At 38.7% G+C, this 14,166-nt stretch overlaps 1 protein-coding gene across 2 annotated transcripts in view; it reads right to left on the bottom strand.

Annotated features, from left to right (window-relative positions):
* Positions 1–7,909, bottom strand: part of CD247 (CD247 molecule) — a 143,020-nt gene extending 135,111 nt beyond the window's left edge. For both annotated transcript variants that reach the window (XM_030203949.1, XM_030203950.1), the window contains exon 1: positions 7,785–7,909. In XM_030203949.1, coding sequence (XP_030059809.1) covers positions 7,785–7,842 — 58 coding nt within the window. In that variant the 5' untranslated portion in view covers positions 7,843–7,909. The remainder of the gene's footprint in view (positions 1–7,784) is intronic.
* Between the last annotated feature and the right edge of the window lie 6,257 nt (positions 7,910–14,166).

The raw sequence follows: 14,166 nt of genomic DNA, 5'->3' as shown, positions 1-14,166 counted from the left end.
CCGTTGACGAGATAGTTATAATCAAACCCGTCTCGCCGATTATATGGACTTTTAACTCACTACCCTAAATGATTCTATTGACCCCTGATGAAGCCGCTTGATGCCAAAACACGGCCCATGTCGGGTCTAATAAAGGACTCCTGACTATCCCATGCTTGGGTGTTATAATTCTACAAAAGAAATTAGGCACCTTTATAGATCAGCCTCCACATAGGCACCCCTTTATGGAATTATCCCCAATGTGTAGAAATGCCACTTTAGCTTTCCCCCTTCTATATCTAGCTTGCCACCCCAAATAGTTCTGTCTAGAGGTGCCATTGAATTCCCAATAGAAGATGAATTGGACTTTGCTATTGATACAGATCTCCCTGCACATGCTTGGGTGAGTGGTATTCCTCATTTTTATTGACTGGTGGCCTTAGCCACTGCCCATATAGAATCAGGTTACATGTTTTACATGTTGGACTTGGTTCAAATTATACCATTTGGGATAGCTAAGTCTGCTTTTGTTTTGACATTACATACCAGGTTGTTAAATTTCCTTATATAATATTCAATGATAATTCCATAATTTATGTCAGTGGTTAGAAATCAAAATTTCTCAAGGAAATGTGAATCAATTTCCTAGGTAAAGAACAAATATGCATACAAAGTTCATGCAAATCAGATGGGATGCGATATTGTTCTTGTATTACAGTAGATGAAATCTACCTTGATATCTGCTTTTCAAAAAGTCCTCCAGTCTGACTGCAACCTTCATACCAATTAACAAGAGATCTAAATAAACTTTGTAAAATGGATTTTGGAAGGCTGCAGACAGCCAATGATTTGCAGGACTGTACCAAGCCAGAATTGCCTCCAGCACCCCCACCTGCTGCATTATGAACAAGAAAAGAACATAGTGAACGGGGAACAATTTTGGTTCCCCCATATCTCTTGTACTCTATGTGGATGCCCCACTCGCACAGCCCTTGGTACAGACCTGGTGAATTATATACAGAAAAACAAGAAACGTTTTCAATTGCTGAGAGAAAGGTTTTAAATTTTTCAGACAAAAACAAAAAGAAAATTCTTTGCATAATAGCACAGCAAATGCCAGCAGAGAAAGACTACATCCACCCACCTAATCTGCCAAGTGGTAATTCTTCCACTGAGCATAGATAAGCATGTAAATTCCCATATGCAATCCAACCCCAGCTTCCCTCCACCCATCACTTTAATACATGCAAGCTTCTTTAATTTTAAATCGAGGGCACTTCTTATCCTACCCACAGGGTACACAAGTTCATTTTCAAAGGGATGTAACATAGGAGGGAGAAATCTCTACATAATTGCAAATTAAATCTCCTGGCACAAAATCCGAACCTTGGTTTTGACTGAACTAAGGGGCCCTATTACTAAGCCGCGTAAATGCTTGCGTACACCCATTGTGCATCAATTTGGAGTTACCACCCGGCTACCGCATGGCCCTTGCGGTAATTTCATTTTTGATGCACGTCATTGTGTGCCGGACAATAATTTTTCTTTTCTGGTGTGCGGCAGAAACCGGGCGGTAATGGTCATTCTATGAGCATAGACAATTACTGCATGGTTAACGCGTGAGACCTCACCACTAAGTCAATGGCTGGCGGTATGGACGTGCCAATTTTTATTTTGCTGCACATCCATTTTTGGCAAAAATTTTAAAAAGGTCTTTCTTACAGGCGCACTGAAAAATGGATCTGTGCATGCCCAAAACACACGCCTACACTAGCAAATCCCATTTTTCTGCGCACCTTAGTAAAAGTACCCCTAAAAGTGCAAAGGAACCAGAGAAAACAGCCAGGTCAAACAAAAAATTTATCAGCATAGTTCTAAGCAGCTGTGCACGAAAAGGGCAAGAAATAAATGATTTACCTGTGTAAAAATGGAGTGGGTGGGGCACGGTCACAGAAGGGAAAGTACAAGTGGTTAGTGCATTTTTGTATCACCGTGTGTACTTTTCATCTGCTGTAACACATCTATAAGGTATGCAGGAATTTTGTATTCACAATGGGTGTGCTGGTCTGCACATTTTTTTTGGGGGGGGGGATAAGTTTTAATGTCAGTGTACCTCTAAAAAGTGCATCCAACACAAAAGAGCAAACGAGGATTACCTGAAAGCAAAAGATTTGAGAAGTAGCTGGAATGCTGAAGCATCAAGAGGCAAAGCAAAAGAGAAGCCAAATACAAGATTGGACAAGAAAACAAGCCTGAAGCAGAACAGAAATGCCCTGCCACAGGCACACTGAAAAATGGATCTGTGTGCGCTCAAAACACGTTTCTATACTAGTGCAGCCCATTTTTCGGCACACCTCAGTAAAAGGACCCCTTAGCATGTGCAGAATCACTTTAACGGGTGATAACCTACAAATTGACGTTGTACATGTTTAAAAAAAATTTGTAACCCATTTTAACATTTTTTAAAATCAAAACATGTATGTGAAGCTATTTTAAAAAATATCTGAAAATTGAGGAAAAGGCCATAAAATCCAAAAAACAAAAAGTGACATATTCTGCCTGTGCATCTCCCTAGTATGCAACATTGTTAGATTTTCAAAAATGTATTTTTATCCAGAGCTAAATTCAATCTATAAGCATTAAGTACACATCGGACTGTTACATGGATTCAAAGAATAACCAATTAATTAAAATCAGGTCTGCTGTTAACAGCAATGAAAATATGGGATTCATGAGTTCAGATCCCAGCTCACCAATCTCAGGCTCTTATTATCTGGGAAAGAGGGTAGTAAATGATGCATCTGCAGGATGGTCTGCACTGAGGAGTTTTAGAAACACATGTATTCCATTATAATAATGAAATACTGTTCTAGTATTTAAAAAGCACAAACTCAGATTCTGTCTTACTTTACGTTTGTAAATGCAAACCAGTATCTAACCCAAAGGTATAAATTCTCTTCGATCCATCCCAATTTTCTTCTCTTTTGGATTTAGCTCATGGGTCAGAAATGGGGCGTCAGAATTTTGTCATGTATATTTCCTGAATTTGTTTTTTCCTTTCTTGGCTCCAAATTCGTGGGCTAAATGGGTTTTCTTTCTTTTTCCTTATATGATATTTTGTGATGATATATTGTGAATTCTGTTCCATTCATGAATTGTTTCTCAATGAAGTTTACTTAGGGCCCCTAGCGTTTTTAGCATGTGCTAAACACTAAGATGTCCATAGGAATATGATGGGTGTCTTAGCGTTTAGCGCACACTAAAAATGCTAGTGTGTCTTTGTAAAAGAACCCTTATACTTTATAAAAATTAAATTTAAAAAAATAAAGAATTGTAATTTGTCCTTGTTAATTCCCATTGGTTAAAAGTTCTCAGTGATTGTGTATTTCTCTTGTGAAAGGTTCTTTGTTATATTTCTTTTTGGCTCAGGATACTTACTTGTATGAATTCATTTTTCTTTCTCTTTTTTTTAAACCCTCTTTTTTGAAGACTTAAACTTGAGTCGAGATTTAAAAAAAAGAGAAATCATAGGGAAAATCATACTATGTACAATTTGTGATATGCTTTCAAGCATTACTTATATTACGTAATTGCAAAACCTGCAAAACTAAAATTTTACAAAACTACTACAAGCTAAATAGAAGTAATTCACCATCTTTGCTCACTAGAACACCGTAAAAGGTTCTGTTCTCTTCATAAATCTGAAATGCATTCCAATTAGGCACTAAAGGATTTTGCTGGGTTGGGCATGCTACGGAAGAGTTAATAACATTGGTATATTTTATATAGGGGCAAAAGTGAACATACGTCATCAAACCTCCTATGAAAATAAGCAGTTTGCCTTGTCTTTACGCTCTGCTTTTGTTGAATATATTTTAAGCTACCTTATGTAGCATTGGTAAGGCGAAAGAGAAATGTTAAGTAATAAATACGTTATATATGCCACATATGCACATACAGATCTATACTTCTTGCAGGTGTGTATACATACAAGCAGTACATATGCACAAAGTAACATCACTTCAACTCTACAGAAAGAAAACTCCCATAGAAGAGAAAGCTTTATTAATTAAGATTCCCAAAAAATTAAGGGGTCCTTTTACTAAGGTGCGCTGAAAATGGCTTGCAGTAGTGTAGGCGCAGGTTTTGGGCGCGCGCCGATCCATTTTTCAGCGCGCCTGTAAAAAAGGCCTTTTTAAAATTTTTGCCAAAAATGGACACGCGGCAAAATCAAAATTGCCGCATATCCATTTTCGGTCTGTGACTTTACTGCCAGCCATTGACCTAGCGGTAAAGTCTCACACGGTATCCGAGTGGTAATGACCTATATGCATCAAATGCCACTTGGCGCATGTCTGATATGCACATCTGAAAATAAAAATTATTTTTCGGCAACACATATCGAATGCACGCCAAAAATGAAATTACCGCAAGAGCCACACAGTAACCGGGCGGTAACTCCATTTTGCCACGCATTGGGAGTGCGTAGATGCTTACGCGGCTTAGTAAAAGGACCCCCTAAGTAAAGCCAAGCTAATTATACAGGCCCTTTCAGGAGGGTATTAGGTGACTACTGATGTGTACTTGGAGGACTGATCAGCTGTATTGTACGTGATGTATGTTATTAACTCTTCATTGTGAAGTGCCTTGGATTGCATAAAGACAGACATAGATAAATGTGTATAAATAAACTGTAAATCCTCTTGGGAAGGAAAATACGTAATTGTATCTATCTGTAAGTCACCTTGAGCTTGGATTTGAAAAGGAAATTAAAAGAACTTTATTAAGTGACAGAGGGCATGGACGTGGAAGCACAGTTAGGCTCCCCAGGAGAACAGGGGCATTTTTAGAAGAAGACTTTAGTCAGTGTATCTTGGAGGTAAAGTACTGTAGGTATATGATCAAACCTCCTGAGATGCCTAAATTTAATAAAAGAAAAGGACTAGAAATGGTCTTCAAAGCAGTCAAGGTTCACAAAGATAGGCGAAAGTAAATTCTGTTGCAGCTTAAACCCTGCCCATTCATACCCATTTACACTATGGCTGGAAGTACCTTCTATCTGTAAACTTTGCATTTACTACCTTAGAAAGCATAAACTTGCAATGGCCATTATTTTCTATCCTTTAAACTTTCAAAAGGGTAGTGCTTCTCTGCTTTGAAAACAGTAAAGATCAGTGTTGTATTAAGTAATTGTAACTAATTACTGTACTTAAGTAAAAGGTTTGCTACTTTTACTTGTAAAGAAGTACAGGATAACATTTGTTACTTTTACTGAAGTAATAATTTTGCCCATTTTTACTACTTTTACTCAGCCAAATCTGATGCTTACAGTAAAAAGTAAAATTGAAAGGCAGATATAAATGGCAATTCCTCAGTAAACCAAATGAAACAGCAAAACCAGGAACAGGATTGAACACTGGATCATCTCATCTTAAATTTTGCTGTTCAGTGAATATAGCCTATAAGATCAGTGGAGTTGCCTTTGGGCCCTGTTTACTAAGCCGCGCTGTAGGTGCGCTAGCGTTTTTAGTGTGAAGATGCAAATGATGACAGCACTACTTCTAATGCAGATGATAAGGACAATAATAATGATATTCTTTGCTATATGGAAGTCAAGCATTTCAGAGATTCCCTTGATCAAACCCTGCAGACCCAGTCAGAAGACATCAGTAATATTGCAACCTGGCCTGATTTGAAGGAATTTTTTTTATCAGACTGAACAATCCATTTTCTCTAGTGCAGTTGTTGAATATCTTTTTAGCTGTGCTAGATTTATGACTCACAAGCACACTCGCGTAAGTGACATTTTCAGACATTTAGTTTTACTAAAAAGAAAGTGGATTGAATTGTAGAGCAAAAAGGTTGTTGGGATAAAAATGTTAACAATAGTTGCGTAATGTCACGGTACTCAAAAAGTATTATATTGGACTTTCACTTAAGTACATTCTTTACTGTACTTTTACTTTAGTATTAAAATTACTTAAGTACTTTAATCTAGTACCTTGAACAACACTAAAGGTTCATTTAAAAAGATTCCAGAATCGTAATGTGTTATCCTGGTGGAAAGGGCCTGCAATATTTTATAGTGAGTGTCCTACTTAGGCCTTATGTTCAGAGGTAAAACCACACAAACACGCAAAAACCTCCAAAACAAAAGGGCAAAAGCAAAACATTTGTTTTAAATCCCTATGTAAAATTCAGATTAGTCAACACTATTTAACTCAATTATACACAAGGGCGGTTCTCTTTTACCTGATAATATTGCAATGAAAAAATAAACCTAAAAAGTTCCATTTTTTTTACTCTAGTTCTAATCATGGGTGTTGTGCAAAGTAACTGTGCAACTGAATTACAATTATGTTCCATTCTTCAAGTAATAATTTATATTAAATATTACAGAATCTAGTAGTCGGTAATCATTCCATTTGTTAGTCATCAATGTAATCCCAAAGAAACAATAATTTTTCACTTTCTGTTACAGTCCATGTGCTTTGCACACCTACAGTTTTTAAATACACGTGAAAGTAGCACAGTTTGGACACACAATAGAGACATAATGAATGCCCTAAAATGTTTTCAGTATGCACTTGCATGGCTGTTGTATGGGAAAGAGTCACAATTCACGGTATAAACAAGGTCGAGGTTTGAAATACAAATAATAGGAAGGGAGGAATTACCACAAAGAGAAGAAAGAGAAAAAGGAAATAAGCACCTTCAGAGAGAGGAGGCCAGGTGCACAGTGAGCGGAAGTTAAGTTCAACAGCAAAGGATCTGTTAGGCATGAAACCAAAACTTTAGTTTATAAAGAGAACAGGCAGGACAGTGGGAACCTCTGCAACGCACTGAATGTTTCCCTTTGGCTAATTAAGGGCATAATTCACAAAACTTGTTTTTCCTCAAAAACACAGAATGGAAGAACAGCTTTAGTGAATCAACCTCAAAATATCATCTAGATGATCACATATAAAGAAAAATTATTTCAAAATTCATTTACAAGTATAATTAGAGCCTAAGGAAAACAACTGCATGCCTGGATATCTCTAAAATGTGCAGAAAATGATTGGACTTGATTGATTGATTGATTTGTAGCATTTGTATCCCACATTTTCCCACCAATTTGCAGGCTCAATGTGGCTTACATTTACCGTGGTGGCGATTGCCATTTCCGGTTGACAGAATTACAAATGGTATTGCATTAAGGTGTGTATATACATTGTTAAGAAGAATGCATTATGGTACATACATTGTAGAAAAGAATACATTATGGTATCACATTTAGCTTGGACTGTAACAAGTGTTAAGAGATCGGTTCTGTGCAGGAAATGATTGATCTTGATGGATAAAATGTCCTTCAGTCTGCATGTTTTTAGTCTTTTGTGTATATCCTTCTGCATCTGGTCTGTATTCTCTATGTACTTGGTCCCTAAGCAAATTCAAAGGTTTCTAGATTTAAAATCCATCATCTCAGTTACAAAGGAGAATATTGAACAGCTTTAAATGAGTTCATCAACTTTATGAACGCCAGAGATCTCAAATGTTTTAATACAAGGTCAAGGATTCTTTAACAGGTCTGTGCCCTACTCTAGGTTTACTTCCTGACTTAGATGGTCTTATGACTGTCTAGCTCTCTCCTTTCCAGGGTTCTTTCCATGTCAGAAAATATGAAAGGTTGCTTTATGACTTCCAGAGTTAATCTCCAATCCACACCGGTAATAGATAATGCATCTCCTGAAGTCAGCAGGACAATGATATGTTTTGCATTATTACGGTTTAAACTTGTAATTGTAATAAGATGTGTTCTTTACCTGTAGGGTGAAAATCTACCTGCAGGAAAGCCGAAAGTACAATCCACTTGATCTTCATTTTGGTCAAAATGTCAGGCGCAGCCAGCTAAAATTTAAACGTCCCTTGTAGGACTATGCCAAAGGAAAAAAAAGACTCCTTCACTCTGTTTGTTCTTCTGTCACCTCCACAGGAAGTAGAACATCTGAAAGCTCTTCTAATCCACCAGTCACCAGCCAAGTTCACACACACACACACACACAACCAGGAAACCTAGCTGTTTCTTGTTAGAAACTTCAGTTGCTCTGTTCACCCATTTGCAGCTTCCTTTTTATCCTGGTCCCTGAGAACCTAAGGGAGCTTAAGTCAAAACTAAACTCAACAACCATAACTTAAATCATATTAAATAGAATATCACAAGCCACAGCAAGTTACTATCAAACTATTTTCCTTAATTACACAAAACCTAAACAAATTCTGTTTTTAAATTTCTGCATTGTAGGTGGGGAATAAGGACCATCAGAAACAGAGCTCCACTCACAGCTAAACAATGTGCTGTCTATCAAGAGCTCTCCTTTTCAATTATCAGTTCCCTAAAAATGTTTTTCTTTTTTTTAATCATTTTATGTGTGTGTGTGCGAGGAAGTGGCTGGGGGGGGGGGGGGGGGGTCCGTTTACCAAGCTGCAGTAAAAAGGTCCCTGTGGTAGCAGAGGTAGCTGTTTTTTCCACACGCCAGGACTCTTTTTACCACAGCGGGTAAAAAGCCCCCACCCCCCAAAAAATGGCCATGCGGTAAGATTACTCTTACCGCATGGCCATGAGGCGGGGAGCATTACCGCCACCCATTGAGGTGGCAGTAAAGGCTCCTGCAGTAACCCTTGTTAGTGCCACAGTAAAAATTCCAAAACTATTTTCCGGCATGCCGGAAATGGTACACACTCAAGCTGGAACTACCACTTAGTGAGCTCTAGTTCTTCTTAAGATACATCCTCCCCAGGCTACCTTAATCCTCCCTAGGCTACCTTAACAGAGCTAGGATGGCGAAGCCTGGTCAGGAGGGTGCGTGTAGGGTTACCATATGGCTCCAGAAAAAGGAGGACACATTGATCTAATCCAGGTTTTGCTTCCATTGAAAGCAATGGAAATAAAAGCCAGACTGGCTGATTCTGTCCTCCTTTTCTGGAGCCATATGGTAACCCTAGGTGCGTGGCCCAGATCAGTTGGTGAAAATCAGGGAGACCCTGGGAGTAGCTTAAATAAACCTCCAAGCCCCTGCAAGTGATAGCTGAGGGAAGCCTCCAAGACCTTAATCCGCGATAGCTGAGGGACTACCAAGTATTCCAAAGCTTAGAAGGTGGAACCGTCTCTCTGTTTGGGTTGCATTAGTATCCTAAATAAAAGGATGTTTGTTTGTTGTTGAAGATGCCTCAGTGTTTTTCATAGGGCTCCAAAAGGCCCAGGGCTCTAGCACGTTCCCACACTATCACAATATGGCACTCATTTTCAAAAGAGAAAAAACATTTCAAAAGCAGCACAAAGAAGCAGATGGACATTTTTCTCACAAAGATGTCTAAAAGCCACTATTTTCAAACCTCAGAATTTTGACGTTTAACTCTGCAGTTCATCTAAATCACAAGGGGGCATGATGGAGGCATGTTTTGAGTGGGATTTTGGAGGGCTTAAAATCTAGACTTTTACAGCAATAATGGAACAGAAAAAAAGGCCCAGGGCACAAAAGAAGTACATTTTATCTAGACCTATTTTAGTCATGACTTAAGTCAGAAAAAGATGCCTTAATTGACCAACTGACCACTGGCGAGATTAAAGCATGACCCCCTCTTAATCCCCCAGTGGTCACTGACCCCCCCCCCCCCCCATGATGTGACAGTAACAGCAGATATCAGATAGAGTAGGTTTTCTCTGTTCCTGGAGGGCTCACCGTATAATATGAAGGGGTTTAGATGAAATATGTACCTGGGTCTCTTTATGTGGCATCCACTGCACTGACCACTAGGATGCCCTTGGGATGTCTGTGTGGCCAGTTTACTAGGATTGCTGCCAGACAGGCATCCCTATGGCTTCTTCTTTTATGTTTTTCCCTGTGACTTTTTTTTTTCCAAAATGTTACTTACAGATGGACGTGTTGAGCATAAGAACGTCTAGCTCAAAGCCATAATCGAACCAAAAGTTTTGATGTTTTTCTGGTTCAATTGTGGCTGTAAGCTAGACCTTTTTTTTTTTGAGACATTTTCAGCAAAGCGTCTCAATTCAGATTTAGATGTCATATCAAAAATTCCTCCCACGCTAAAAGAATATATCCAAGTACTTACCTGATTCGCTTTGCATCCATTGTCAATGACAGAATACATCCATTTTCTATACAAGACGTGTGATTATAGCAATGAAAGACATTTATTTGGGTAATTATCTGAATACTGGTCTGAATATTGCCAGTACCTGGATAATTCCTGGCACCCTCAATTTACCTGGATATTCAGCATCACTATCGGGGTATGGTCCAGCACTGAATATAGGGTTTAATAGCCCATGGCAACCAGCATTTAAAAAAACATTGACCATCATAAGCTAAATATTGGAGACAAATGTTCTAGAACTCTACCTAATTAACACCACAACACTGGACCCATCCATGCCAGTCCAATTAAAAGCAAAGTATTCAAGAACCAGAGTCCAATAAAGAGGAGTCAAAATATAGGTAGAAGATTTACCAGACACTGCAAATCTTATGAAATTTGTTTTTTGTATAATAGTGGAGAGTTCTCAGAGTATAGACTCACCTAAGCGAGAATGGTAATAACAACAATTTGATAGTCTTACAGTGGTTTCAATATACAAATCATGTCATATAGGATATGCTCATGATAGGACTAGAATCCCCAACTCATTGGTCAGAGCTGCTGGTACACAAGAAAAATCCCAGGTCCTACACACAATAAGAGGAAGCCAAAGGCAGCAGCACTTTTACTTGCTTGAGGCTGATAGATCATATAGAAGGACAGCAAGACTACCAAGCCCACAGCTCTCACTTCCCATATCAAAATTTCTTAAAAATAGAATATTTGTATCCAAATATAGTACATTTCCTCCTCATCCCTTGGATGATTTTCAGAAATCCAATGCCTCCTCCAATAAAGTGAATCAAACCAGAAATCAGGAGGGGGAAAAAGTCCAAATAGTTAAAAAAAAATCAACAACAAAATAAAAAATAAATGAAAGAAAAAAAAACAATATACTTGGCTGTGCATCATATCAGTCAATAATATTTCTCTCACTGCTCTATATATGTGTTTGCATTATGGAAATTATATAAGTAGATACATACATGACACATTTCAATTCAACATTAGAAAAGGCCATTAGAGCCTTCTCCAACCCAGGTTGACTGGGTGGGGAGGGGGGGAGAGATGCTGTAACATCTACAACCCTGGGGGTGGGAGGGAGAAAGGTGGGTCCATTAAAAGAGAGGAAAAGTTGATGGACAATTCCAGAATCCCAACACTAGTTCCAGTTGAGATGGAAGAAACCACTGGATCAAAAAACTATATTTTTTTCGAAGTTTTCATTTAGTACCCTGATTGTAAGACCATTAAAGGCGCTTTCTTCCTTTGAGAAATGGAAGACACATTCAAATGCTCCTGCACAAAGTTACACATGCTCCAAGGCAGGCATAATTTTGTACATGTTATTATATGACTTGGCTGGCATACAAGCCAGTGTTGATCATATACCCTGTTCTGCCCATTCTATTTTTCCAATAATGCCTATGCATATATCACAATAAAGTGGGTGAAATGTTTCCTGAGTGCCTACTTTTACATATGTAAATCCTTGGACAATTTTATAAATGTCTACTTGAGTGAGTGTGTAAAAACATTATTCTATAGACTCAGATCGCTTATAAAATTAACCCCATATTGAACTGTCATTCTGTTTTCTTGGTAATGTTCTCTGGTATTGGGAGGGTTGCAGTTCATCTGTTTGCCTTTCCCAGCTTCCTCGATGGCCAACTTTGGAAGTCACCATGACCCATCTTGACCGGATTGCTGCTTGCTACCCCATGCTCATTAAGCAACTTGACCGGTACTGGGAATGTTTCAGTTCATCTGCATACTTGCCTTGGTGGTAGACTCTAGAGGATACCATAACCACCTGGGATTCCACCAGCTAGACAGGAGGCGTGCCAACCACAGCAATACCTCAGTTTGTTATCATCTTGGCTTCCTATGGCTGTACCTTTGCAATTTAATTCCATTCTGCAACCCACTACTAATCTAAAGTCCACTGTGCCCATTTTCTACATTCGTCTCCTCACCAGCCATCCTAGCCTGTTTATTTCTATTGAGCTTGAAAGATTTCTCTCTCCCACCCAGACACCTCCACTCTCCATTGCAGCCTCTCATCTTTGTAACTGTCATTGCACCTCCACATCATTCCTACATATTACCCTGTTCTTCCTCCTCTAATTTTCCTGAAGTATCAATCCAAATCCTGGCCTTCCAAGGCATCTGTGCATATCTAACCATTACCCCTTTAATCTTAACCTCCCTCTGTCTTTCTTTCTCATGCTTCAGAGGCATATCCACTCTATTTTCAACAATCTTGCCTACATTCATGATCGTATTATGTTTCATTCTCTTCATTTTCTTACCTTGACTGAGATTTGGCTTTCCCCTAAGTACTCTGCTTCAGTTGCTGCTCTCTGTCATGGAGGTAATTTTCTCTCTCATGCCACTCAATCCTTTGGCCATGGTGGAGGTGTTGGACTGCAGCTCTTACCCTCCTGTACATTTTAACACCTTTTCTCACCTCAATCCTACTCCTTTTATTCCTTTGACACCCACTTCATTTGTCTATTCACTCCACCACTTCTAAAGGTAGCTGTCATTTACTGACCTCCTGAACATTTTCCCCTCTTTTATCCTTCTGCCTTAATCCATCTTCCCTTCCATCATTCTTAAGGACTTTAACTTCCTTGTTGATGAACCCTCTGACTTTTATACCTCAGATCTCTATTGATCTCCAGCTCTTCTCCATGGCCTCTACCACCAGCATGACCACTGCCTTGATTTAGTCCTTTCTTCTAAGTGCTATTTCTCAGACTTCTCTGCTTCAACTTCTCCTCTCTTGGACCATCATATGATAACTTTCACACTTTACCACTCTCCCCTACAGCCTTGTCCAGTCACCATGAACACGTTCATGAATCTGAAGAGTATTTACCTCCTCTCCACTACTGTCTCATCTTCCTCTTCAGTATATTGTCTGAATCTGTCAATGGGGCAGTTTTTTCTTGTAACACCATATTTTCCTTTCCTTTGGACACTCTAGACTCTCCTCTTTCCCATCCTGTATGGCACACCAAACCCCAACCATGGCTTATCCCAAGAATTTGCTTTATTTGGTCCTGTGCCTGTTCTGCAGAATACCTCTGGCTAAAATCTTGTATCCAAACTTCATACATTTCTAATTCATATTGACCTCATTCCAGTCTGCCCTTGCATGTGCCAAACAAGATTACTGTATCCATCTGACAAACTCTCTCACTGCCAACCCTTGTTGACTCTTTACCACACTCACTTCCCTCCTCAATTTGCCTCCCAAATCCTCAAGATCAGATCCTCTTATTAGGGAGGAGACAACATTATGCAGGCAATTCTATAACAAGGCACTATCATGAAGATGTCATCATAACACCGATAGTAAGCCTATTCTATGAGGACATTAATATGTTTAAGTGTCCTTGTAACCCAGCATCAGAGTGCCTAAATGCAGGCACTATCATTTATGACTCATGTAAATGCTAGTGCCTAGATGTATTCAATTGAATAGACCACAATTTTCATGTGTGGGGACTTTTAAAACAATGTACTATAGTCCTTGTCCCAAACCACCGTAATCTTTCATCTACTCTTGTTATTTTTATTCCTCTTCTTTATATATCAATTTAAACAAGGTAGTACTCTGTAGCAATATTTTCTTCAGGGATCATCAGATACTAATGCTGCTCTCACCATATGAACACAACTTTCAATGTTCTTTTATCCATCCAGGAAAAATGGTTGAGGCGCAAATCTTCATAGATCAACCCACATTCACTTTTCATCTGTATAAAAAATTTTTCTTATGTTGTTCTTTACGTTTTTACTGGATTCCCATCACTGTGTTTTTCAATAAACTGTTTCTAACATTATACTTAACAATTCATAATAGTTCATAACTGCACTTATCTTTCACATCGGCACCACTTTATCAACAGGAGAATCTCCGCCAACATGGCCAAGTTTCGTTATCTTCCTCAGGGAAGATAAACAAAGTCCTGAAAAACAAAGTAAGGATAATAGGTTTCATCCAATTCATTTAATTATCTTTTCAAATACAATAAT

This window comes from Microcaecilia unicolor, chromosome 5 (genome assembly GCF_901765095.1).
Source record: "Microcaecilia unicolor chromosome 5, aMicUni1.1, whole genome shotgun sequence".
NCBI classification, from domain to species: domain Eukaryota; kingdom Metazoa; phylum Chordata; class Amphibia; order Gymnophiona; family Siphonopidae; genus Microcaecilia; species Microcaecilia unicolor.
This window is presented reverse-complemented; position numbering and strand designations above follow the sequence as displayed.